General features: G+C 39.2%; 1 protein-coding gene across 5 annotated transcripts in view; it reads left to right on the top strand.

Moving 5' to 3' along the window:
• The window catches only part of NR2C2 (nuclear receptor subfamily 2 group C member 2), a 78,823-nt gene extending 53,380 nt beyond the window's left edge, over positions 1–25,443 (top strand). For 3 of the 5 annotated variants that reach the window (XM_059716018.1, XM_059716016.1, XM_059716017.1), the window contains 6 exons: positions 2,137–2,314; positions 3,472–3,593; positions 4,452–4,591; positions 10,449–10,586; positions 12,774–12,879; positions 15,061–25,443. In XM_059716018.1, coding sequence (XP_059572001.1) covers positions 2,137–2,314; positions 3,472–3,593; positions 4,452–4,591; positions 10,449–10,586; positions 12,774–12,879; positions 15,061–15,235 — 859 coding nt within the window. In that variant the 3' untranslated portion in view covers positions 15,236–25,443. Of the gene's footprint in view, positions 1–2,136; positions 2,315–3,471; positions 3,594–4,451; positions 4,592–10,448; positions 11,397–12,773; positions 12,880–15,060 lie in introns of those variants that run through there. The other 2 variants (XR_009456105.1, XR_009456104.1) reach the window with 2 other exon arrangements.
• The last annotated feature ends 1,813 nt before the right edge of the window (positions 25,444–27,256 follow it).

Raw genomic sequence — 27,256 nt, 5'->3', positions numbered from 1 at the left:
TGCCCCCCAGCCCAGGCTCTGTGGTTATCAGCAGCTACCCAGAACTTGGGCCAGCTGCAAACAGCTGCTGCCTCCTGGCCCCTGCCCCGGCCCCAGTTGCCTCACAGACCCGGCCTCGGGCTCCGGGGAGGCAGCAGATACAGGCATTGCTCTCCGCTGTGCTGCCCTCGCCGCTGCTTCTTCAGAGCAGTGTTGGAACCCGGCGCAGCAGGGCACAGTGGGGAGCACAGAAAGCTGCCTGCCACTTTGAGCTCCCTGCTGCCCTGGCCACACTTTCCCTGCAGGCGGGGACAGCAGCAAGGGGCACAACCCTGCGTGCTGCCCACACTGCTCCTGTGAACACAGGGGAAGTGTGGCTCGGGCAGCGCAGAGCTTGCAGCAGCAGGCAGCTTCCCTGTGTGGCCCCTCTGTGCGCTGCCACTCTGGATTGCACACATTGTGCTCCCGGCCCTGCTGCCCTCCCCTGGGCCCTCCAGAGCCCCAGCTGTCTCCTGGCCCCAGGCTCCAGGAAGGCAGCAGGTGCTGGCACTGCACCCATTGGAGCCAGGGCGGGGAGGCAGCAGGTGGCCCTGGCTCTGGGATAGCTGCTGCCAGCCATGGTGCCTGGGCTGCTCCCAGCAGGGCTTGCAGTCTCCCAACCACCTGCTGGGAGCCATGGTCGGCACACATGCAGGGGGAGTTGCTGACCCCTGAACTAGTGCATCATGATGCTACCTCATCAGCAATATGGAAACTTCCTTATTTTGACTTGCTGTATAAGTGGCCCATGTTTGGCTGCTGTCATTAGCAGACTCCTCCCAGACTCCCCCGCAGAACTCTTCTCTTTCCTGTAGGAACTTTGTCCTGTTTACTTTAAACACAGCATAACAAAATAGAACCAGATTCTACGCTCAGTATGTAATGGTTCACTGGTTTGGGTAAAAATGTCTTTCCTTGAAAGAGGTTGAGTTTCAATAACACTTTGGTGCTATTTTAGGTCTCAGAGTTTAATGTTCATGAATGTAAAGAAATGCTAGTTCCAGGCCTTGTGTCAAGTACAGCACAGGCTCATGCTATACAAACTACTCCAACACAGCTGTCATGAAGCTGAGCCCTGAACTTTAATGTTTCCTGCAATGTTACTCCTGCTTTTACACTGAGAAGAGGTTGATAATGACGGTTTGTAATGTGGGATTAACCTGAGATTAGCAACCTTTACTCTGGAACCCCATCTCTAGGTTCCTACCGAATTCACGGTGGAAGTACAGTGCATGGTGGCTCCTTTAACCTTGCATGTTCCCCAACACACACCTTGCCTACCCCACCCTTGCTGCTGATTAGTGGAGAATCCCGCTGCTCCCTCCTAAACAGCAGGGAGGCCGAAACCACAGTTTTAAACATGGTGCTGTTTTGGCCTCCCTGCCAGTCAGCAGCAAACAGCAGTGCCGTCCGGCACCCCTCAGCCAATCAGTGCCAGGAAGCAAAAATGACACCATATTTAAAACCACAGTTTTCGCCTCCAAGCTGCAAGCGGGGCCCCTCCACTAAAGTGCACCCCACTTCTGCCATGAATTTGGTAGGTCCCTACCCATCTCTCTAGTTATTCTCTAGATCCCTCTTATTTATCTTTTAAAACCAAAAAGAAGTAAGGTTGCTTGACTTTCAAAACATGAAGACACATAGTGGTAACATGGAAACTTTAAACAGGAAAAACCTGGGATTTCAAAACTGCCCAATCCCACAAATTTAAGACCCTAAATAAAGACAACCAAACTTTAGACTCCTACTCTAAAAATCTTGGAAAACCAAGTAGGCTGCCAAGACAAGATTTATAAAGTAGAAGCCTAGAGTTAGGTTATCTTTATTTAGGTTTTTAAATTCGTGACCTGATTTTTCAGCAGTACTGAGCACACTACAGCTTCTTTTGATTCCAACTCTATACTCTCTCTTTTTTTTAACTGTTGGTTCTAAGAAATAAATATCCTTAACCAACAGCAGGATAACTATGAAATACTGTATTATTGGCACTAGCATGGAATGGACTTGGGTCTTCTGTAAACCTGAGCTCTGGTTGTGAGAGAGGAGTCGGGAGTAGTGTTAGGGAACAGGATTACATCTGGCCCTGGTCATCTGTATAGGTTATTCTTCTTTTTGCAGGGCATTTGATACTTTGGCTAAAGCACTTAACACCACAGATGGCACAACAGCCCAGAACTTGGCAGATGGGATGGATTCTGCAGGAGGAGGGAATATTCATGTAATCAGCAGAGATCAGTCAACGCCAATTATTGAAGTGGAAGGACCCCTACTAACAGATACACATGTCACATTTAAGGTACGTACTTCCTGAAATACCACCTGAAGCAAAAATGTAGCCTGGAATGATTTTAGAAGAACTTTCTTCCGTCATTTTATTTTACCCTTGCTCTAAAGGGTATAGTAAAATATTTTCATATTTCCCTTGAACAGTGTACTAAACATGTCAGTTTTCACTGAGAACTTTCCTACATGGAAGGTTGTTGTCATTTTAGGTTTGGATTTTATATACTATGCAGTTAATATTAATATTAATACTATGCGGTTAATAAGAATGTTAACATTAATATATGTTTGTAACTAATTTGTTTTATTTGTTACTAAAACTTACTTATTAATGTTAATAAATATTAAAATTTATATTTACTATGCAGTTAATAAGTATTTTAATATTAATATATGTGTGTAACTAATTTGTTTTATTTGTTACTAAAACTTATTTTAAACTGCTTCATATCAAGGATGTAGAAATTTGGGCCATTTGTTTCAGATTATAGTGATTTTTTGGGTGATTTTGAGGAACTGTTTTAATGGAATTGCAGTAGGGGCTTACAGTTTGAAGCTGCAGTATCTTCAAGTGAATTTGAACAGCAATATCTTATTGCTGTGTGGGAGAAACTAATAAGGATGTTCTTTCCTGCTGCTATCAAAGTGCATTGTGTTTAGAGATATAAAAATAATAAAATATTGAGATAAGCAGTCTCTGTGTATTCAAAACCTTTAGGTCAGTGTACTTTACTGCCTGTTGTGCTTTTACAATTTCTTATGGCATGGATTTCCAGAATCATGCAGATTTTATATTACTTGTCATTTTAAGAAGTTTACAGTGCAATTCCCATTGGTTCCAAGGTATTGTAAAGCTAATAATGGCCTATGCAGCAATGAGAAGTCAGGGGTAATTCTTGCTGAATTAATACTAATGTCCTTTTAAAGTAATCATCCCATTGGGTTTCCATATTATTTCTACTTTCACACATCCCTAAAGCTTGCACTTCTTGCCATTGTTAATGAGTTATTTGTGAGTTTTTACTTGCTTAACTGCATAACAAATGGCAATTTACAGTGAAATATTCTGAATACTATTTGCATGTTTTTACTTAAATTTATTTCTTTGATAATAACAACCAGTTTGTGTCTGAATCGTGCAGACTCTACTGTACTTCTGTTTCTCTACAGCTAACAATGCCTAGTCCAATGCCAGAGTACCTCAATGTACACTACATCTGTGAATCAGCATCACGACTGCTTTTCCTCTCCATGCACTGGGCTAGATCCATTCCCGCTTTTCAAGCACTTGGGTAAATACATATTTCTCTACTGAGTGATTACTTAAGTATTGAGCGGAACTTTTTCTGACTCTATTGGTTTATAAAAGATTAAATTATTTAATTAATCTATAATGAATTGTTTAAAATGTATGGGGACCTGGGGGACCTGGTGACTGTCTATAAACTCACTAGGGGGGACCAGAAGGGTTTGGGGGAGACCTTGTTTCCCCTAGCGACCCCCAGGATAACAAGGAATAACGGCCACAAGTTGTTGGAGAGTAGGTTTAGATTAGACATCCGTTGGAACTACTTCACAGTCAGGGTGGCTAGGATCTGGAACCGACTTCCAAGGGAAGTGGTGCTGGCTCCTACCCTGGGGTCTTTAAGAAGAGGCTTGATGCCTACCTGGCTGAGGTCATTTGAGCCCAGTCTTCCTCCTGCCCAGGCAGGGGGTCGGGCCTGAAGATCTACAAGGTCCTTTCCGACCCTACTTCTATGATTCTATGCAGACTATGTAATAGTCCTCTTCATAATGAAGAACAGTAAAACAAGGTGGCAATGATAGTGAGGGTCATGATATTTTAATTTTTAGTGGTCCCTGTGATATAATGTTGAATCAAAAGCAAGTTACTGGTTTTTATACATAGAAGTAGGCAACTTTAACTAGGAAGAACTCCATTTTACAGAAAACATATAATGAACTCTCCATCCAGCCCTAGTCACTCTTGTTACTCTTTTTTTTAATTCCCATAGTTTTCTACTATCTGCCTATTATTGGGGTGCTCAAAATCTCTCTCATCTAATATCATAATAAATTTATGTGTGTTTAGGATAATACCAACATGATTTTAATACCTGTTAGAATTGTTATACTTTGTATTTTTATAGGCAGGACTGTAACACGAGCCTTGTACGCGCCTGCTGGAATGAGCTATTCACGTTAGGCCTTGCACAGTGTGCACAGGTGATGAGTCTGTCTACTATCCTAGCAGCTATTGTCAACCACCTTCAGAACAGCATACAAGAAGGTATGTGGTAGATCAGGAGAACTGTTAGGTACTTGTTACTTGCATGTTAAGTGCATGGCAGAGACAGCATGTCTTAAAGTTGACCCTATACAACAGGCAGAGTGGGCTACAGTTCCCCCAGGCTTCAAGCTCAGAACCTTCCTCATACAACTAGCCCCTTCTTGTGCAGGATGTGGGGGTCAACTGCCTTGTAGGCCTGATCTCCCAAAGTGATCTCCACAGTCAAAGGCATACAGTGGAGATAAAGCTGGGAAGGAAACAAACTTTCTCTTTCTCCTCCTGCACTCTACTCAACTGGAAATCTACAGAAGAGCTAGTGCTTTCTGAAGTTGAGTTAACTTTTGTATGGAGTACCCTTTATGGGAATTTTCAAGGAAGACTTCCCCTGGGCTGTTCCTGGCAGAACAGAAACAGAGCAAGGAGCTGGGTGTAAAAGACCATTGATGTTTGGTGACCTGGGCTTTCAGAACAGATGGTCCCCTGTATCCAGCAGATTTCTCTGGATTTGGGTTGAAACCCTCTTAGCCCAGCAACATTCAGAGGAATAATTATATAATTAACTCACAGAAGCTTTCCTCCCATCCAAGAATTTCAATTGCTACAGGTGATGAACCATTCTTGACTCATCCTCCCCCTCGCCAATACTTCCAGGTTATAGTTACACTTTTCAAACAGTAGTCAACTATCACAGCAAAACTACGACTGCAGATATGATGTCTTTGGGCATTCCCATGATATAAATATTTACTGCTAATAAAGAATTATTGTATTGTGAAGTTACATCTGACACTGAAAATAATACATCTTCAAGAAGATATAGGTTTTTTGATTCTGTATTGTCCCACTGATTTTTATCTCTAGAATGGAGGATGATCCAGTACAGCAGGCTTTTTTACTGGGAGGATAATGTAGATCAGTATGATTGATTTGGGTAATATTTTTTTATAAATGCAGAAAATCATTTTGTCAGAAGGAAAAAATCAATAAGGACAATTTGAAGTCTGAAAGCACAGCGTATCTTTGCTTGCAGTGACAGAAGTAGGTGTACCCATAGCCAGCAGATTACAGAAGACCACCTATGGCCATGTAGGTAACAAAGTTTAGTACCAGGAGGGAAGTACACAGATAAATTCATCTTAAAAATATGCACAGAACTGAATACACACAAACCGTGAAATCGTTATTTGATTCAAGTCGAGTGTAAGAAAGAGGCACAGTTAGCGATTGGCAAACCCCAAGTGTTTTACCCTTACTCATAATCATATGTTGCCCTAGAAGGTTTGTTCTGTAGTTGTGGAGAGGCTTTAGATACAGTGGAACTGGCTCAATTCCACCACTTGTGAGAGGGCAACTCACAAAGGGGCAGCATTTTGGCATTAGACAGAGGGGGGCACACTCTGTGTTCTGTCTGTCGGCTCCCAGATCACCCCTGTGTTTTTTGGGAATGGTGGGAAAGCTGGGCCACAGGATCAGTGACTGATTATTAGATGTTCTCTTTCCCCTTTCCTGTCTTATCTCAAGGGAGGGGCATAGGACTGGCAAAGGTTTTCTGAAGCCTTGAAACTGCAGTTGCAGCCCTGACATAATTTTGCTACCTCTGCAGCTAGCTGGCGGGATTTCTCTCCTAACCCCTTCATCTGTTCCCAGAAAGCCCATTAGCTTGGAATAAGTTCTGCACCAGGAGTAGGATTCGCCTTTGTCAATATTTATTGCCAAGTATTTTCTGTAATCCAACCTACCTGAGTTCTAACCGTGGTGGGTGTTTTTGGTAACTATAGTATACGTAAAAGATTTCAGGAAGAAATGGGCACTTACACACATGCAAGGAACCTGCTCCAACGTGCTGGAAATCCAACGCATCAGAGCAGACTCGATCAATCCAGGCTGCTGGAGTATGTAAACTGGTGTGCTCCAGCATTATGAATATCAGTGGTGCAGCGTACCTCCACACTGAAAAAATGGCAGCAGTGCACTTTAAACTACAACACGTTTGTGCTTTAATTCAAAGTGACCGCTGCCATTTTCTCAGCATGAAGGTACTCTGCACTGCTGATACATGTGCTCCTGATGTGGTGCGGGGCACTTTTAATTAGTGCAGCTTGCTTTTAAAAGCACCCAATGCCGCATCAGAAGCACATGTAAAAATGTCTAATGTGATTTCTGTGGGAACAGCATTCTTACACAGTGGCTGCTGTTTTTCTTATGTCCATTTGTTTTGTCTGGAAATAAGTACAGCAGAACTGGTTCAGGGATGTATTTGGTAGCCGTGCTGGTCTGAGACAAAAAAAATGCAAAGATCTAGACCTCTTTCAGAAATGATACCTTTTATTAGACCAACTGAGAAATTGCAACAACAAAAAAAAGATAGATTTTTTTTGCAATTTCTCAGTTGGTCTGATAAAAGGTATCATTTCTGAACCAAGAGTTCTAGATTTTTGCAGAACTGGTTAGCATTCTGCTTCCACAGTGAGACAATCAATCTGTAAAGGGCCATGAAAGGGACCTTGCATGTCCTGCATCCCACATAAAGTGGGGCCTCTAGTTTCTGCAATCCAAAGGAGTGAAGTTTGGGAATGAGGGAATGACAGGACTGGCAGATCCCCAGGTTACCATCCCCAAGGGCTAGATATCATAGCAGTTGCAGGGGCTACTCCAGCCACAGGGTAGATCCATTACCATTCCTCACCCTGAGGAATTAGTCCCTGTATGCTCTGGACCTCTTCGGTTTATAGCCCCATAATTTTGGATTAACACTGAGAAGATTTGACTCATGTTATTCCTAGCTGTGAAACCAAGGACACATCACAACACATTGATGCTGGTGAATTGTTGTCAACCAGGATCAAGAATAGACAGCTAACCCTTATCCTGGGGTACCTGCTACAGTAGGCATTATTACTAGGGGATCTACTTAATTTTCAGTTTCGCAGTTTTTGCAGACACCACAAAAATGGCATTGGCCACAATCGCCAGGAAATACTGCATTGGCCACAGTTACCTGCAAAATCAACCTAAAAAAAAAGCCCAGTATAATACACTTTTCCAGAGTGTTGTTCCAATGCTTACCGCAATACAAAGACAACACAACAGTCACTGCAGCCATATATCATGTGCCTGAGAGTTACTGTCTGCTAGTGATATAGACTAAATGAAGGTACCAGTCAGTGAAATGAAAATATTTCTATTAAGGTTAGCATTAATTAATATTTCTAAACTTTTTGTGGAACTCTACATATAATAAATTGTGATGATAGAAGTTACAGTTAATATGGTACATAAGTCTGTATTTAAATATATTTAAATTTAGATTTAAAGATTTTGATTTATAATACGATAAATTGTATGATATAATTTACTTTCCGCTGAATTTGCTATTAAATTGTATGGTATATGCCTCTCTGCCAATCAGTGGTGAAGGGCAGGGCCGTTGGGAAATGCCTACAAAATTGGCTCTCTATGCCATGACCAAGCCGCAAAAATTGCTTTGTCTCACCATGAGTTAAGCAGACCCCTAATTATTATAGTGCCTTACCACGAGGTAACAAAAGGTAGGTAATAGTCTGTTTGCATTGGTTATTGCACACACATGACACCTACACTGATTTATCTCATACTAATGCTTATTTACATAAAGTAATCCTAAACGACACAGGGTGGATTTGATTTTAAATCAAATTGTTTTAAATCATGATTTAAATCACTACTCGGGAAGCCTCAATTTAATAATTGTTTTCTACAAAAATGCATTCTTGTTGTTGGATATCCTTTATTCATTTAATTTCTTGAAACCTTGCACTTTTAGAGAAAGGTAAGGACTTGACTGTGTGTACACAAACTTGCAGGGACACAACAGGGCTGATGGGTGGGTAATCAAGCCTGTTATCGCTCATCTGCTGTTAACAAGGATGTTATTTCTGGAGACAACAAACACTCCCTATACCTGAAGAAGGGCATTTGTGCCCAAAAGCTTGCAAAGTACAATTTTTCCAAATATTTAGTTGGTCTAGTAAAAGATATCATATCTACCCAAAGAACCTTGTCTGCCTATGATTTCTGGAAAAAAATTCTTCTTAGCAAGCTTTTGGGTATGAATACCCTTGGTCAGGCTGAGGAAGCATCTGCAGTTCGTGTGTGCTCTTCCTGGATGGAATGAGAAGTAAAGAAACAAGAAGCTGGTAGCTGATACTAGCCTCTGGCTTCTTTACTATTCATTCCACTCAGGAAGAGCACAAACCAACCGCAGATGCTTCCTCAGCCTGACCAAGGGTATTTATACCCGAAAGGTTGCCAAGAAGAATTTTTCCAACCATTTGAGTTGGTCTAATAAAAGATATCAGATTTACCCAGAGAACCTTGTCTGCCTATATCCTTAGACCAACATGGCTACAACCTACACCTCTATGATCTCTGAAGACACAAATCCAGTTTGAGAACTGAAACAAAGCATCAGAGAGATGCTTAGTGGGATCTTCTAGACTGAGCACACTCTCATTGGATAGAGTGGCTTTCTTTAATATTTATTAATCTGTAGAGGAGCCTCTGTGAACCCCATAAGATTGGGCTCCTAATATAGTCCATGGCCTGTGACCTATTTATAAAACCTATTTATAAAACTTGTAAAAAGGTTACATGAATGTATTGTCTCAAATAGTATATAATTAGAAGATATAATCCCTATTCCAAGATGATCTCTTTGAGCTTTAAATTAAAACTATCTTTATGTGAGGTGTTTTTTTAAACGCATCTAAACAAAAAAACGATTAAATCAAAAAATCTGATTTAAATAAAAAATAGATTTTTTTTTTCAAATTGTTTTTAAATCATTGATTTTTTTTATCCACCCTGAAATTACATAAAACATGCAACAACGCACATGGGTCTAAGCAAGCATATGCAACATTGACAGTACAGATAAAGATAAAATATTTAAGTTACAGAGACCATGCATGGATTTTTTTTTTTTAATATGCTCCTTTTATTAGGAAAGAAAGTGTGGGTGTCTTGATCTGATTTATCTCTGAAGTGCATTTATGGTAATTATGGGTCTTGAGATTTGTAATGATATAATTCCATGGCTCTGACTTTTGTATTGCTTTGACCAGTCCACAAATACGCATTAAGGACAAAAAAAGGGGTAGGAATTTATTTTCTTACCAAAGTAGTAGTCCTTTCTTCCCTTCTCTTAGGGCTCAGCTAAAGCTTAGTTGAACTTTGGAAAATTTGTAATGGTGTAGGACTTTTTGAATCAACATTTTAAGAAAGAAAGGACATCGATACAAAGGCTGCAGTAATCTCAAAGGCAGAGGGATAGACCTGTGTGTTACTAAGTTAATTTTCCTCTGTAAGGGGAAAAAAGGATACTTTCCACCGGTTAATTTGAAAGGCAGAGATAATGGAAAAAGTGACACAGTCATTATTACACTGGCCTTTCACTTCTAGAGTCAGCGAGATCCTGATTGAGTCACATATTTAAAAAAAAATGGTAGTATGCACCAAGTCTTCCACAGGTTTACCCTTGTTCCAACACAGATCACTGTATGTTTTGTCTCTGCTCAGGTCCATCACCAGACTAACATAGATGTTGAAGGTCAGAATGTATTGGCAGAACTATGTGACAAAGCTTCCCTTCTGTTTGCCACTAGTATACTTGATTCTGGCTTAGTGAATGCTTACTTCCACAGGCATCAGTTATCCACAAAATACTTGTATGTGGTTAAAAAAGTGTTGTGCAATTTAGAGTTTGGCTCTAGTTTCATATTTCTTGTGATCTGTTTCAATAGGGGCATGGATCTGAGTTTGTTTAATGATTCAAACGCATTTGAGCTCTCTTAAGAATGCATGTAATGTCTATTTCTAGATAAGCTTTCTGGAGACAGAATAAAACAAGTCATGGAACACATCTGGAAACTTCAGGAGTTCTGTAACAGCATGGCCAAGCTTGATATTGATGGATATGAGTATGCATACCTTAAAGCTATAGTCCTCTTTAGCCCTGGTAAGGTGTTTGACAACCATTTTAATGACGTTCGCATATGTTTCTCACTGCAGTTTAAATTCTGAACTTACAAAAGTGAATCTTTTAGCACTAGGACATTTATAAACAGAATCCAATGTCCAGTGATGAAGACACTGTTCTGTGAAGTTGCTCTTCAGAAACCTGATAGTACCATAAAGCTTGATCAGAAACAAACGCCTCTTTAAAAATAACATTTCTTGTGCAACAAATCTAATCAATTTAGGGCTTCAGTAAATCAACATGGTTTATACATACAGAAATGAAAAGGCCAGAAAGGGATTGCCTTGAGATAAGGGAATCACAGAGGAGCATGAAAGTGGTATAGCTAGCTCTACATTGCTGTCCCATGGGATTGGGTCCTGTGAGCATTGGGAGGGGACAGATTTTACAGATGTTTATGAATTTTCAATAATTTATGTCATAGGAAATAGAATAGATGGTAAATGTGATTATAGGAAAGATATCCTATGACAGTAGGTAGCTGAAAGGAACTGATTTCACTGTTGACTTCTTTTATTACAACAGTCACAGAATGGAGGTGAAAGATGCAAATGTGAGCTGCAGAGTTACTATAGTTTGTGTGCGTCTTCCAATAAACTAAAGGCAAATAGGCTACATCCCTCCATTCATCAAAAAGTTAATGGCACAGGAGCAAATGACTGAAACATAGAAAGAACACTAATTATTAAAAGAAGATAAAAGAGTAGGCGGGGTCAGGAAGAGAAACATGTTCCTGGGATACTAAAACTGTTGACAGTCAAGGAGAGACAGAAGCTTTCTCTTAGAAACGTAAGTTGTTTAATTTTCATTGTGACTAAGTGTAAGCTACTTAACTGAATTTTACTAAGTTTTCAGACTAGAGGTGTCCTTCTCTTGTTTTAATATGATTTTTCTCTGTCATTTCATAATAAAATCTGTTTTAATTGGATGATTCTGGTGTCTTCAACTGCTCCTTTAAGGTTTTTCTCATGGTGCCACAAGTTTTACTGTAAGAGGACCACCCCATCTGAGCTCCATAAAGATATTCTGGGAGTGTATGTTTGCTTCAGGCCCTGTTAATGGAGAGCCAAAGGAAGCAGGACTCTTGTGGCCCAGTAATCCCATCACTAAAGGAATTCAGGCATAGTCAGACATTGTTATCCTTCTGTTCATTTGACTACTCAGTGAGGAGCTGAAGGCAGGTGGAATTGAGACATAAGGCAAATGGATAAAAGCTGGTAAAGCAGCCTGTTGAGAGAAACCCTAGTGACTGGTCACTCCGTCAAATAATTTCGTACAGCAGAAAGAAATCTGTTTTGAATGAGCAGACAAGTCATTTGGCAACTAACTCCCTGACTGGATCCACTGATGCCTGCTGTGCACTCAGAAGTGATGTTCCCACTTTTATTGGCACAGCCAGCTGCAGGAAAAAAAAGCAAGCTTTTTCATCGTGGAGCCAGAAATTAAGTTTGGGCCAAGTATTTATACTACAGAACAGCAGCGAGCAGAGGGTAGAGTACTGTCAAACCCAGGCTTTCCATGCCCATGTCTTTCTCAAGCTGTTCAGGTCTCAGCTGTTTTTTTGAATTAAGAATGAACTACTCAGCTGTTTGCTGTGGCTTGTACTTCAAAGGGTGGTGCTTTTCTGCTTAGCCAGAGCACAGCTGCAGTCCTATGCAGCTGACTGGAGATGTGGTGTCATTGAAATCAAAGTGGCAGCCACCAGCTGACACACCCCTGTGGTTCCACACAGTGGTTTCCTGCAGCTGTATATGACATCTTGCTGTTTCAGAAAGCTTCATCATTGCCAGGGGGGTCAGGAACCTAACCATGAAAAGAATCAGGGTTCTACCGTAACAGTATCTACCTTTTCACTAATGGAAAATGCCTTTGTATATAACACACAATTCATAACAAAAATGGTGTTATTAGCTGATAAACGTGTACATGCAAGATAACAGAAATCACTCTTACTTTGCAAATAAATCATTAAATAACTTTTCTAATAAAGTTTGTTAAAATAATGTATAGTCATCATCTCAGAATGACTTCTGGAGATGCAATGAGGTACTCCTTTCTGCAAGTGCCCTAACGCATGAGGATACTTGAATAAAATAAAAGATTCTTTGCAAGTACCTAGTTGCTGAATTTTACATTTTGAAATTTGGAAATGTTTTCTTTCTTTAGATCACCCTGGTCTAACCAGTTCAAGTCAGATAGAAAAATTCCAGGAGAAGGCGCAGATGGAGCTACAGGACTATGTTCAAAAAACCTATCCAGAAGACACGTATAGGTAGTTATTGTCTGTCCTTTAAACAATAGTGTAAGCAGTGGATGATAAATGTATAGAGAAAAAACCCAAGATAAATATTTAAGAATATTATTAGATTTATCTTTGTGAGGCTCAGATGAAAGAGTGAAGAAGACCTCCTTTGCTTATTTATTTAAGTAGACAGGTTTTGTTTTAAGCAGGGGAAGAAGCAAGATTAAGCCTGTAAATCTTTGCAGTTTAATTGAAACTGGTGTGAGCCTGCTTTCTTTTTCTATTTTTCTTATTTCTAAGTTAGAACAGTTAACTAGTTTCTGAGACCATAAAAAAGACTGAAACAATTACAACCCTTTAAAAGTTTGACAAGCTGCATATGCTGAAGAGTATTAAAACTGACAACTCAGACTTTTGAAAACCAAGGTATATATGGGGAATAGCAAATAATTCCCTGAAGCTTTTCTTTAGAAGAAATTCTGCATATCTATGATATTTTCTTTCTCTTCTATTTGATTTCTAAGATTATTTTCTTAAAATATCCTGTTTTTGTATAGAATATTTAGTTTTGCTGCCCATTCTTTACTTTAAATTATTAGATTTCAGTTATCCCTATCACATTTGTTATCCTATTTGATTCTTAAACATCTCTACCATGTACCCAATAGTTACATGGCAGAGGGAGTTTCATTTTGTCCCTGGGAATAACCTTCTGAAGCAGGGGATTTTTTTTATCTTGTATTCCCTACTGTCCACTCCATCAAGGGTTGAGAGACTGCAGCCAGAGAGTCCACAAGGCTTCTTCTACTCCCTTGGACATCAGGAAGGTGGTCTCTACATTACTTCTACATGTCTAGCAAGCAAGGCAGTGCTTGGGGTGACAGAAGGGCAACACAGAATCCCCAATTATTCCAGATGCAGTAGCTCTAACATGGGTGGTGCAAAGGGGCTGGAGTGGAGCTGCAAAGTGGTGATGGGGGATAGGGAGACCATTCCTCCAGCACAGAATATAGCCATGGTTTCAAGAATGGAACCATGGTTCCCAGAACCTGAATTTGCCCTATATATAGAGACTGAATATTCCAGGTTCATGCCAGAAAACTGAACTTGTACTATAAGAAAATTTTTTAAAACCTATTTCATGTATTTATATTACTTGATAAAGAATAAGGAAAGGCAAATATGTAAAATTTCCCAAAGACTGACCTTCATTGTAATTAGTACAATTTTTACCCTTATTTACTTGTGGATGAATTCAGAGTACAAGTCTGAATACTTGCAGTCTTAGTATTTGAATGATGGCACAAATCAGGCAGGTAGTGGCAAAATTACTTAACATTTTGCCCTCAGAAAGCTTCAGTCATTTTGCAGATTTACTATAACATTTATGAAAAATGCTGTGTTAGCAGAATTGGTTCTACAAAGATTTTTTAACACCTGTTTAAGAAGCTGGAATAATCTTTCAATCAGCAAAGCAGGTGATATAAATGATTTTGTCAAGAAACGCCTCTTTTTTCATTTTTAGTCATGTGATTGCCCTTTAAACACAGTAGACAGACAGACAGTCAGAGATACTGTCAACTAAAACTGTATTAGAATGTCATGGGTGATATACAGTGTGTTTCTCCATGTTTATATGCTTGTCAGCGTCCTTCTACATTAACTAAACATGGAGTTTGGGGCTAGTGTAAAAGTGGTCGCCCCAAAGCCGCTTTCTCACCAAAACCAGATTTTTCTGGTTTTCTTGTGCATGCTCAATCTCTGCTATCGGTTTGTCATTAACAAGTTGCTAGGCAACTGAAAGTGATGCTGTATAGATGATTTAAATCCTAATTAAGCATTTTGCTCTTAAAAACAGGAAAATGGCCTCATTACTAAGTATGAGATGTCTTTAGCTCTGAACTACTTTCAAAGCTGGGAATTTCCAACAGTAGACTAGGAGAATTGTGTGTTTATATACACACGTGTAATATTAATATATCCTTTTCACAGGAGAACCACTAAAAAAAGATTGTGGCTTTTCATTGTACGTGCAGAGTGGAAGAATTAACATAGACATTCTTTTGTGATAGCTAAATTAGCTTAAATTGCCTCTTTACTCCCACTCATGAGTTACTGTAATAATAAAAGCAGATCCAGCCCTTTAAGAGTGAAGCAGTTTGGGTTAACTTGAATTATGTATTTTTATAATCTGTTGAACTTCTTTTCCAGGCTTGCCCGGATTCTAGTTCGCCTGCCAGCACTTAGACTGATGAGCTCTAGCATTACTGAGGAACTTTTTTTTACTGGTCTCATTGGAAATGTTCCAATTGACAGCATAATCCCCTACATCCTCAAAATGGAAACAGCAGAGTATAATGGTCAAATAACTGGCACGTCGGCATAGTGGGAACAACATATATTGATGGATCAAAGTAATTTTCATAAAATTACACAATTAAGAGATACAAACTTTAAAAATGACACTTTGGTATGTACAATTATTTCCAACGCATTACCAGTTTCCTATCAGACTGCACCTTCTTTATTTGCCTCCTTTGACAAAATATAAACAGCTATTAAAAGACCTATTAGGACCCTTTTCTGCCACAAGGAACATTTTGATGCCTTTCATTCAAAAGGGTATAGATTCCTAAACATACTTTTAATGAGCTTTGTATTTAGAAATTATCAATGGGCAAAAATAGAGTTTTATAATGTCAGAGATTAGTATTAAAAATGCTAAAAAGAAAAAAAAAGAGAACAGTATGTATATATTTAAAATGTCCTTGGAATTAATATCTAATAATTACCAGGGTATAATATTAGCACTTTGTAAGCACTTCTTATCAAAGCGATAATGTCATCATCCTGCTTATGAGCAGAGCAAATGAAAAACTGCAGATGTCCTTGGTCATAATGCTAATGATTTCTGTGAAAATGTAGACGGCTACAGGAGACAATCATCTGTTCTACAAAACGTCACTGTTCATAATGTTATGAATTTAATAGCAATGTGGCTCTTCAAAGCAAATTTCTACATTATATAGCACTAAGCTCAGCTAAATTAGTGAAAATATGGTTCATGGACAGCATGACACAAGCATAAGAACTATAGCATAATTAGCAGCAGCAATAAATGATACAGAAATTATCCAAACTGGAAGGCAAAATACCAATTTCTTGCCATAGCAATGTTGAAACACGATGTTTCAGTTCAGCCTGACACTGATGTTTACATAGTCATGACAAACTTTATTCTGCTCAGATACCTTTTGATTGTGGGGGGAAGTCAATCATTAACTGGCAGGGAAGCAGTCCTTACCACCTAGATCTGCGCACTCCTCTCAGTGTATAGACTTAATGTATTTCCAAATTCATTCCTTCTTTCAGTGGTCCTGCACCACCCTCACCACCCTTTCAGCCAAAGGAACAATTCTGAGCCCAGAATGCTGCTGTTGTCAGCTAGAGAGATAAGTGTTGAACCCAAGGCACGCGCACTCTCTCTCACTCTCGCTTTCTCCCTCTCTCCCTCTCTCTTTTTTGTCCCTGTCCCCGTCCCCATCCCTGTCCCCCCCGCCAGGCATTGAGTGTTCCTGCCTGTGCAGTGCTACCAGCCCTCCTATGACTCAGTTCCAAATTGAAGTATAGGTTGGGTTTGTATTCAATCGTGTGCAATTGCAGTTAATGACCGATTGTTTGGTGTTAGAGTACTAACTACCTTTCCTCAGCTAGGGTAGTGACCTATTAAGATGTTTTCTAGTATTGACCATATCCTGCTAGCATTGCTTTTATTTTAGTGTAATTTATTAATACTGACATTAAATATTTTAAACGACATTTACAAAAAATGCATTTTTGTCACATTATACCTTCATTAATCTGGTTCTTGCTTACTATATTCATTAATTACTTTTAATGAATTTACCTGGTAGTGGCATTTTTTATTTGTAATACTTGTATGTGACAAAATATACGTAATGAATTCAGCACTTCTTTTGCTTCTGGCATGGACATTGATTTAGAAACACATTCCAGCAGGGTTAGTATTTGTCTCTCTCTTAAGGTTCTTGATTGTAGCCAAAGGACCTTGAACAACTTCAGACAAGGCTTTTAATGTAGTAAGAGCCCTCTTCTAGTACCCTTTCCCCTCATTTCAAGGTTTTCATTTATAACATTCATTTTGTCACAAAAGACTTTATAGCTCCTGGATGCATTAAACATCATTGCAATCACCATCTTTATAACATTCAGAAACCTTGGCTATCAAGAAGATATTATAAAGAGATTGCAGTGTAAGTGCAGACCTCTGTTGTACCTTCTTCCCCAGGTTTTTGTCATAGTAAACAGACTTGTTGATTTTTTTTTCTTGATTTTTTTTTTTAACTTGATAGACACTTCCATGTTTTGAACATGCTTAAGACAACTGGAATGCAGAATTAATTGTGAGCCACCATATTAAAGCATCACTTCTTTAGGGTTGTGTCAGCTCTTCCAGTATAAAATTTGTGTTTTAAGGATTTATATTTGGCCTTAAAAATTAGTTGTGGCCTGTATTTTAACATGTAAATACTTGCCTTGGAAATAAAATTTCACAGAAGCATTATGGCCATTTTTGTGCAAAAAACAAATGTTAAAGGTGTATTGTATAACTTCTTTTTTAAGAAAAGTAGTATGCATTGAACTGTTTTGAATTTATTAAACTGCAAAAGATTAGCAGATCATGTAGTTTAACTGCTTACAATGTGTTGTTAACATTAAGCAGTCAAATAAGCATTGTTAGTAATGGAGTGTGAAACAGTTATATACGCAGAATATACTAAACCATTGGAAATCAAAGTTTTTCTAAATTTTATTACAAACTTGAAACTTTTTTCATGAGAATTTTGTTTGGACATGTATATTTATCTAGGGAAAGAGTCTTATTTTCTGGTGAAGATGAGCCCAGTTTGTAATTAAGTCTTCTCTGCTTGAAAATACTCTAACATTTGTTTTGTTTCCCTAGTTTTTCAATATGAAACTATTTTACAGAAAAAGAAAAAAATGAAAAAAACCCTTCACACGCGCACACACACATCAGCAGCTAATCATAATCTTGGGAGCACAATTAGATGCAATGACACAGAAAATGTGTCTCTTAAACTTTGTAAATCTAAAATGGTAAATTCCACAGTGCTCTGTTTGCATCTATAGTACACATCTTAAAAACATGGGACCACATTGCCATATCCTTTGTGGTGCATCTGATAGTCCCTTTGCTCTGCAAATAATCTCTTTGGCCTCAGAGTGAGTAAAGCTATCACAATCCAGCTGGTGTGTAGGATTCATTTTTACAAGGTGTGATTGCATTTAATGGCTAGAGTGAGGCAGTTCCATCCTTACACTCTAAGAATCCCAAATTATCACCTTTTCCTCTGAATCTTTTGTTTGCGCAGCGTTACTGGCATGCTTTGCTGGGTGGAGCAAGTCAGATCCAAGCTTAGTTAACCCCTAGGCCGTTAACAAAAAGTGTTTTCTGCAAGCATATGTTGTTTTGATTCAAAGACAAACAGTTTGGGTGATAGAAAGCTGGACACCAGATGTTGTGTTCCAGGGCTTAGGAGATGTTCCAAATCTTAGTTGTCTCAAATACAAATTATCAGTAATAGGATAGATGGGGATAATAAGATTTGTGCTTCTGCTTTGCATGCTGCTAATGGGCTAACATAGGATTGAGCCAAGGAATTGGTGCCTGTATAGAAGAGAGAGAAAGGGAAAGTAAAAATACTGCCACGTAAAATAGTGAGCCATTCTCCAGTGCTTGGGCCTTCTTTGATGTATCTGTAAAACCATCCTAAATGGCTCAAGGACCACCCTAAAGTAAGGATGATCTTCCAGAGGTTTAGAGCCAATAGAGAGGATCTTACACTACTACATGTTGCAAGGGTAGTGAGGGTAAGGGGCATAGCTAGGAAAAATGGACATGACCAAGTTATTCCCTCCTTGGCTAATCTTCCTTTGATGGTATTTCAGCCCTTTGCATTCAGTAGAATTCTCTGGCTGTTCTAACAGTACAAGAGGAAAATGGTCCGTGAAGGGGTGAGGCTAGGAGTGCAAAAGTGAACTTTAAGCCATCAGTTCACGCCACTGACCTGTGTTCTCTGCATTTGGCCTGTGCCATAAAATCAGATCCTGTATTTTTTTCCCAATTCTTTTTCTGTTATTAATAATGCACTTGCCAAAAAATATTAGAAAAGTGGCATTTTTGCCATATAGTTTGTTTTGTTCCTCCTTTCTATATTTCAGTGATTGCACAGTGAGAATAGACTGGCTTCCCTCACTGGCTTCTAGTCCATTTCACTTCCCTACAAGCACAAGCTGCACTTTTGTGTTGTAAATAAGAATAGGGAATATTTTGCTTTATTTTTTGTTTAAGATAGTGGCTACAAGATTATTGGGAAAACTTCTGTTGTGTCTTATATTTGGTACAGTGGCTTTTTTACGTAAACGCAATATGACCTGAAAAAATCTGCAGCCAAATCTCATAAACTGCTAGCAATTGTCAAAACTGCAACATCCAACTAAAGTTCTTCCTAGTGTCTGAAGTTAGCCTTCTTAAATTTTTAAGCCCTGACTGTGCTGCTTTTAAAGTTAAAATTAAAAGAAAAAGCTCATCATAAGCCACTTGATTAGTTATCTAAACTTGCCCATCTGTGTACAACAGTAAGAATTGGTTCATACAAAACCTGAAATTCCACATTGCTGAAATGCTGTGAAATGCGGAGCATAATAATAGTCCAGTATTCCTGAACTCCATTGACTTCCAGAGCTTGCCATGCAGGCCTTCCTGTCTTCCTACTCTTGCAAGAAGGCAGTGGATATGGATGTTGTATGTTAGTATAAAGGAATAGTTATTGAAAGCCATGAAAGGTCAGTTTGGATAAAGCTAAATGTGGTCTGTTTTTGAACGACTTGTAATTGGTTTTACTTTATATGTCCCCAAAGCAAACGGGCTTATTTAAAAATTCTAAGTAAAAATGATTCTCGTTAATTAACTCTCATTAACTTACTAAGCAGCAAGCAGGGATCAGATCAGAAGGCAAGGTCCTGATTTACATCTCACTTACACTGGTTGTAAGTGAGGCTACTTTGTAGGGACTGATAGAAAGTAGAAGAGAAACAAGGCCAGAATTTTTAGAAGGGTGCTATCAAGAAGTGAAAGAGACCCTGAATTTGGCTGCAGAAAATAAATAAAAAGGATCCCACATGGCTGTTCTTTGTTATAAGAACACTTTTTCTTTGGCAGATGTTGTGTAATAGTTACATCTGCGCCTCTTCCATTGCCAGAGCACACAGAGCTCTGGAATACTTCTGGGTACTGCACTGAAGATGCTCAGTTGCTTAGTATACTCCTTCACCTCCTAAGTAGGCAGAGAGCTGGTGAGATTCTTCAGTGACTGAAAGTTAGGGTCAGTTGTTTAAAAGTACCATGTGGGTTAAAGACTTGACTAACACTGCTACCAAGATTGGAGTTCCGCTAGGAAGAAAAGACCTGTCAGGTAAAGATACCCCCTAAGCAAGCAGTGACCAAGGTACTTTTCAGATATAGCAAACAGCAGCAGGTCCCCCATCACTATCAGGTGTTGTGGGAGGGAGGACTGGTAAATATATAGATGTACGTGCTTCAACCAAACATATGACCAACTGCCTTCACAGAACCACAAAGATATCACCACCAAACCCAACTGCATTAAAGGCATTATTGACCTAAACAAGAGAGTCATGGCAGTTATGGATCTTATCACAGCAGCTACTGCTTCACTGCTGCTCTTGTGAGTTGTTAGCCTCCATGCAGGTGGCCAGCAAAAGCACAGCAATAATGCCTAGGGAACTCACTGCCAGGTCTGCTAATAAGTGCTTGTGGGTTCAAATCTTCTTGCAGAAGGAAAAGAGTCCTTTTGAGTTCTATTTTCACCTTCACCCATCCTCTTTGCCTCTAATTTGGCAGGCAAAAGCGGGGGGATATAAGTTTGTTCTTACCTGCCTCCCTTCTCTTGTACCCTACAAGAGAGTAGGGAAAAGAGCAACAAGGTACATCTCCAAATGTACTCATAGGGAGCATCTACATGAAATATTTACTGTGGAGTTGACTAATTAGCTTCACAGTAAAGCACTGTCTACAAGTGCAGCGCTATTAGGACAGAGTAAACTAATTAACTCCCCTGTAAGATGGTACTGCTAGACACAAGTACTATCAAACGGCAGAGTTATTTACTCTGCCACAGTGCACGTGTAGATACCGACAGCTGGCTGGGGAACAAGGGTGCTTCAGTGTGGGGGCTGACTGCCGGCTAGCCCCACATTGTGCCTTGTGCCCCAGCCAGCCCCTCTGCAACACATTGAGCCAGGTCAGAGCAGCCCCAGGCTGGCAGGCTGATCCCCAGGGCCTCTGCCAGCTGAGGCTGCTCTGCCCCAGCTCAATGTGCTGCATTTCCAAGTACACGTGCAAATGCAGCATCCAGGAGCAATCGCTCCGCAGTTTATTCAGTGGTATTGCACATGTAGACACACCCACAGAGTTGTAACAGACCAGCCTGCTTCTGTCATGGTGGGCCCTTGGACCTACTAAAGTGGCAGCTGGGGACCTCTGCTGTCTCAGTATATCCCTGAACATACGTGGCATGAGTAAGAGAAGTCGTGTTGCCTACTGCCTTGTATGAAACAGAGAAGGGAGAAAATTGTTAGTGCTTACTAAATGTTGAGTGCATTACAAAGAGTAGCAATTTTAAAATCAAATAATGTTTTATAAAGAGGGATTTGATATTTTCCTTTTGACTCTGGAGTTGTCAAGCCATTTAGGAAGTATATTTTATATTCTCATCAAGCCCTTTTAAAATTAAGGTGTACTTATTTTTTGACTAAGGATGCCATAATTCCACCTGTTGGGCTGTGAGATACAAACCCATCTTAGTAGAGGTTAATAGCTGTAAAATTTGTTTGGGTAAATATTTAAAATGGCTGTCTTAAGGAAGAGGCAACAGAAAATTAAATACCTGGGAAAGATTTTAAAGAAGTTAAGCCTTCAGATACTAGCATCAGAAACCCCTAGAAATACTTTTACTGTAGGGCTCTTCTTTTGTGAAATACTAAATTTGTGATGGAGAGTATCCATGGCTGTATATAATGTTCTTTATAGCCCATTGTACAAGTGCTTTCAAATTGGTTTATTAGGATCTTCAAATTCATGTCTTTCCCCTGACCCACTTTTTTAAGCAAGCAGACAGGTTTTTTATATTTCTTTTTGTGCCTCCCACCACTGTGCACTTCTGCATGGCCAATACCAGAACCCACTCAAGTAGCTAATGCATATGTATATAGTTGTATGTATGTGTGTATGAATGTATATGTATGTATATCTCTCTGTCTAAATCTATCCTGTACAGTGTATATAAAGTGTGAATGTGTATGTATATATGTACAGAGATGTAGCCATGTATTCACACAGTTCTGTATGTTAAAAGAAAGTTTAGGATTGAATTGCTAATCTGGAGCTTCCTAGATTTCATTTGTTGGCCCAAACACATCCTTGGCTTAAGCAGGTGCATCACCAGTAACTTCAACAGTGTTGCAGGAGCTGGAGTGGTGCAGGCACAAAGGCGCATGGTTAATAGCCTAGAATGTCACAAGATCAAGGCCACAGCCCTGCATACTCACTGCACAGCCCTGTCACACTCCAACAAATCTGTGGATTCTGTTGAATATGTTGTCACAAGGAAGGGAAGTAGTGTTGCATCTGTTTCTAAGCCAACTGTGAATTTGGTTCTTGGTCTCCATTTTTTTTTTTTTTTAAATGACCGGGCATTTGAGATTTTGATTTTTTTTTCAACCTTTTCTCATTTTGCCAGGATAAGCCATCCAGTTGAGTCAATAGAATCTACAATGTCCAAGGAAAAATAAGAAATAAAAGCATACAGTAAATATTTCCACATTCTCAATACACAGGAAGGGGCTTTTTCTAGCCTTCTGGGAGGTCTTTTCAGAGCTTTCTTTTAGCGTGGGAAATGTGGTAAGAACTTGAAAGTATTTAAGACTCCAGTAGTAGCTAATTAGAAGGGTTGTTATGCATCTTTGAACTATACCCCGCAGAACAGAATACAGTGGATGGTGCAGTGCATGCCACTTCTGAAATCACCAACAATGATAATACTAGAAGAAATCAAATTGTTAATAAAATTTAGACTTAGATGTTCCACTCTCACCGCTTCTCAACCATTGAGAGGCTTATACAACTTATGACCAATATCCTTCACTGTATCTTGCCTGGTTTAGTAAAAGCAATTAAATTTCCCTGGAGGTGATGGTTAAATAAAAGAAAATTTTTAAATAGGTTTCCAATTTTTTGTGAACATTTAGGCTCTTTTTGGATTTTGATGGTGTGTTTGAGGTACTAAGCATTATTGTTTCTAGTAACATCCAGGTTTTTAATGAAATCATTGCATATTCTGTCCCTGCTTTTTCAAATATTTTTTATTTTCTAATTATATTTGATGGTGCAATTGAGTTACTGGGCTCTTGACTACACTCACACTTTAAATGTAACCCTCTGTGTTTCTTCTCTGTTTTTTTTTTTTTAATATGGTTTTTAATTTCTTTTTTTTTCCCTCCCTTCACTAATTTGGATTTTGCCCATAAGATTCAATTTCTAATGTTATTCTTTCTTTGATTAACAACTTAGTAATGTAATTTTAATTAGCTGTCAAACAAACATCCAGTTTCACACTAGACCACCTCCCAAAAGTGATCTGAGTATAAAAACAATCTGTGTGAAACCCCCTGTGATGATCACAGTACCTGAGCATTTGGAGCATACATGGAAATTGAGGCCGCAGTATGAAAATATATATATATTTTGACGGGAATATTTTAATGGATCTTGCTCCTTTTGCTTTCAGACTCGGATTTACTTAACAGGCCTTCTGTAAAAGTTTACCTCCACATTTCAGAAATTCTTGGTGGGAAAGAAGTGGCTCGGTGCCTCTTATGTGGTTGTCATTCGACAAGATGATTGTGGAATTTTCTCAGCGTATATTTCCACATATTGGGCTCAATCCTGAACAGACTTTTATACAGTGCTTAACTTTAAGTAGATGAGCAGACCCCACAGAAGTCAGTGGGAATGCTTTGTGCGCATACAGTTAAGCTTAAGCACATGTCTTTGCAGGATCTGGCTATTTGGGTGTAAAATCTTTGCTACGAAAGCTGCTAAGAGCATTCAGTTTCTTGCCATATTATTTAGGAAGTGTTTGTAGATTTTGTTTCAGTTGCAGACCTTGTGAAACATTCATCCTTTTAACATTTCAAACCCAATTCTTCAGCAGGCAAAAATTCCATTAAAATCAATGGAAAACAACAGGAATATTTTCTGCCTGAGATGGCTCTTCATTTGGTGTCATGACAATCAGTACTGTTTGAATAATGCTTGTTTTCCTGTTAAAGTAGAAAGGACACCATAATGTCTTTAAATGCTGTTTTATTTCAATAGCACTTGTAAAGTTTAAGAAATAGATAGAGGTATTGATCAGCATAACAGCTGTTTAAAAGGAGAAAACTGAATTAAAAAAACAACAACCCATATATTAAGACTGCAAGGTATGGAACACGACTGATTCTTTTCCCTATTTTGACAGACAGATTGTGCTGAAATACAAATAGGAATAAATGAGAATGTATTATCCCATAAATACAAATGGGAATGTATTTTCTTGCAAAAACGGTGGGATGTGAAAACAGGTTTCTATATTTGATCCCAGAAAGCCAGCTACCGAAAACCACTCCTATTATAGGTGTTTAACACCTCTCAGTAGCTGGCACATTGCACATAAAGAAATGTTCCTAGAAATACCTACTATTGTAAAGCAAGTACAGATCCCTTTTAAGAATTATTTCTAGAATTTTGGATTTAAAAAACATGGGAATTAATACATTTAAAATAAAAAGGGGGGATATCCTTTAAAAGTGTGTTATTTATATAATATATTTGCTTTTATCATCCATGGAATTGAATTCAAGTGCTGAAATATTTTTCTATAATTGATCTCTTCTCCAAATGATATTGTAATCCAGTGTTCAAACAGTTTTAGAACTGGAAAGCTGCACATTTTTCATGGTATAATTGTTGTATGTATTTGACATACCCAGGAGCTCTGAGCTCTTACAAAACTACCCCATCTGTTACAAGAGGAATTGTCTGCTATAGTTCCCTGGGGTATTTTCTGTAAGCCTCTGCTCTTTGTCATTTAGAAAAATGTTATTTATGCCATTGCATTTTAATTTCAGGTTTAAAACCTGTCAAAAGCTGTTTCTTTCTCACAGGTTCTTTTGTGAAATCAGCTTTGTATATGTGATGGCATTTAAAAATAATAGCATGTTCTTTTTTTAATCTGAATTTTATATCTAATCGATGTCTTCAGTCATGAAGAGGAATTTGCATTGTTGTGTTTGTATATAGGGTATTGCAGTGCATGATTTAGCTTATGCATTTTATTAAATGCTGTTTAAATGTGGCATTATATTGTTGTGGCTTAATACTACTACCTAAATGAGGTTTATACTATTAAAGTGAATTACCAATCTAAATGTATCCTTGATTTTTACTTTTAAGTAGGTCACTGCCTTTTTCTTTAAATAGTAGGTATATATTTGCTACCGAAGTCAACATTTCAGTTTTAATTTCCTGTCTTCAGAAGGAAAGGGGCCAGAGATTTTCCTCCACTTGACAAAAGCTTCCTGTCAGGTATTCATACCAGTCAAAATCCACATTCTCTTTACCTTATTAACACCAGGTGCTATTTTTATAGACAAGGTGAGTAAGAGTTGATCCTAATGGTTTCCATTGAGCCCTCTTTAGCCTCCCCTGGTTCTTTTAACACTTACTGCCATCTTTGTTGTTGCCCCATGCCAAAGCTGGACCTAGTTCCTACAAAAAGTATCTCCGCAGTATAAGCCATCAGCCATTCAGGCCAATTGATGTTAATCTCCAACTGTTTCTCTACAAAAGACACAAAGACTTTTTTGTCAAAGATTTTACTGGTCAAGATTAATATGCATTAGGGGAGTTTTCCGCAGGAAAACTTTCCACAGTGCTGGCCTAGCCAGTGGCACATGGTTTTTGTTCCCTACAGAACTTATTCTTTATACCTGACCAGAACAATGTACATTTTTTGTTAGCAGTGTATTATCTGGCATTTACCAAGATAATCTTTCTGTAGCAAAGTGACTTAAAGAGGAGCTAAATGGAAAATCAGAACTATTCCTTATTCCAGGAAGTTGCATCATACCACAGCATTACAAGAGAGAAAAATAACAGAACAGCCTCATGGTCTCTATGTACCTCACAGCTTTTAAAAGTAAGCCTATTCTTCCCCTTCTCAGTATTCCTGCAGCTAACATCTTTGCTGTGGATTAGGTCTGCTGCTTGCCTTGATTTCTGGTACTTTTTACTGACTGGTCTCATTGCTTCCCAGAAGAATCCGTCTTTTTCCCTAAGCCAGTGTAGTTAACTCATCCTTGAATCTTCCTTTTGGCTTCCTTTGTCTTAACATAAAATTCAGGCTCTTAATCTCCATTTGCAAGGCTCTAATAACCCTGCCCTTACTTACACCCTGGCTTTCCTTGCCCTCATTCTCTAGAGTCTTCCCAACCTTTCTTCAGGCTTTCTGTCATCTTTTATCCTTTCCCATGCTCAACCATGCCTCCTATTATGTTACAGCTGGAGCAGTCCTGTGCTGAATGTCACACACTCTAAACTGCAGCAGTACCCGGAAAAACCCATATTATGCTTATGTTGGTCAAGAGACTGCTTCCTTTCCGCAAACGTAGACTTAACCAGAGGTATGGGTGACTCTTATTTAAAACTCGCTTGCTGCAATGCTCTGGCCAGGATTAACCCAGAAGCTCCAGCTGAGGTGGGATGAAAAAAATGCTCATTTAATTAGCCTTATCACAATGTACATGTCCTGCCCTGCACTGGTTTTCATATCACTCGGGAGGAGAGAGGGAATCTGACATTCTGGTCACTATCCCAGCCTCGCGGTGGCCAAGATCCCCACTGATTCCCACGTTCAGCTGGAACCTTGTAGTTCCCTTGCCCCAAGACTACCCTCACAGGAGCAGGGGCCTGGCCATTGCATTTGGATTCGCTACAACAGACCAGGGCAAGAAAGTGCCATTTCAGTCTTTCGCTAGCTGCAGGTTCTGCCGTCACCTGGCATTTGTCAGGTTTCAACGAAAAGAAACGTGGGGCAAAGGAGTAGTCTGATGTTGGCTGAACGCTGCGTGCCTGGATCACCAGTGCCGCTGGGACCAAACCTTACTCGCAACTCCACCGAGTCCTGGGACCTCCTGGTCAACTTACTCCCGGCCCTAGTGCGGCTTGCGATGGACTGGGAAG

This window comes from Alligator mississippiensis, chromosome 12, assembly GCF_030867095.1.
Source record: "Alligator mississippiensis isolate rAllMis1 chromosome 12, rAllMis1, whole genome shotgun sequence".
NCBI lineage: Eukaryota > Metazoa > Chordata > Crocodylia > Alligatoridae > Alligator > Alligator mississippiensis.
The sequence above is the reverse complement of the archived record's forward strand: the minus strand, read 5'-3'. Positions and strand labels throughout refer to the sequence as shown.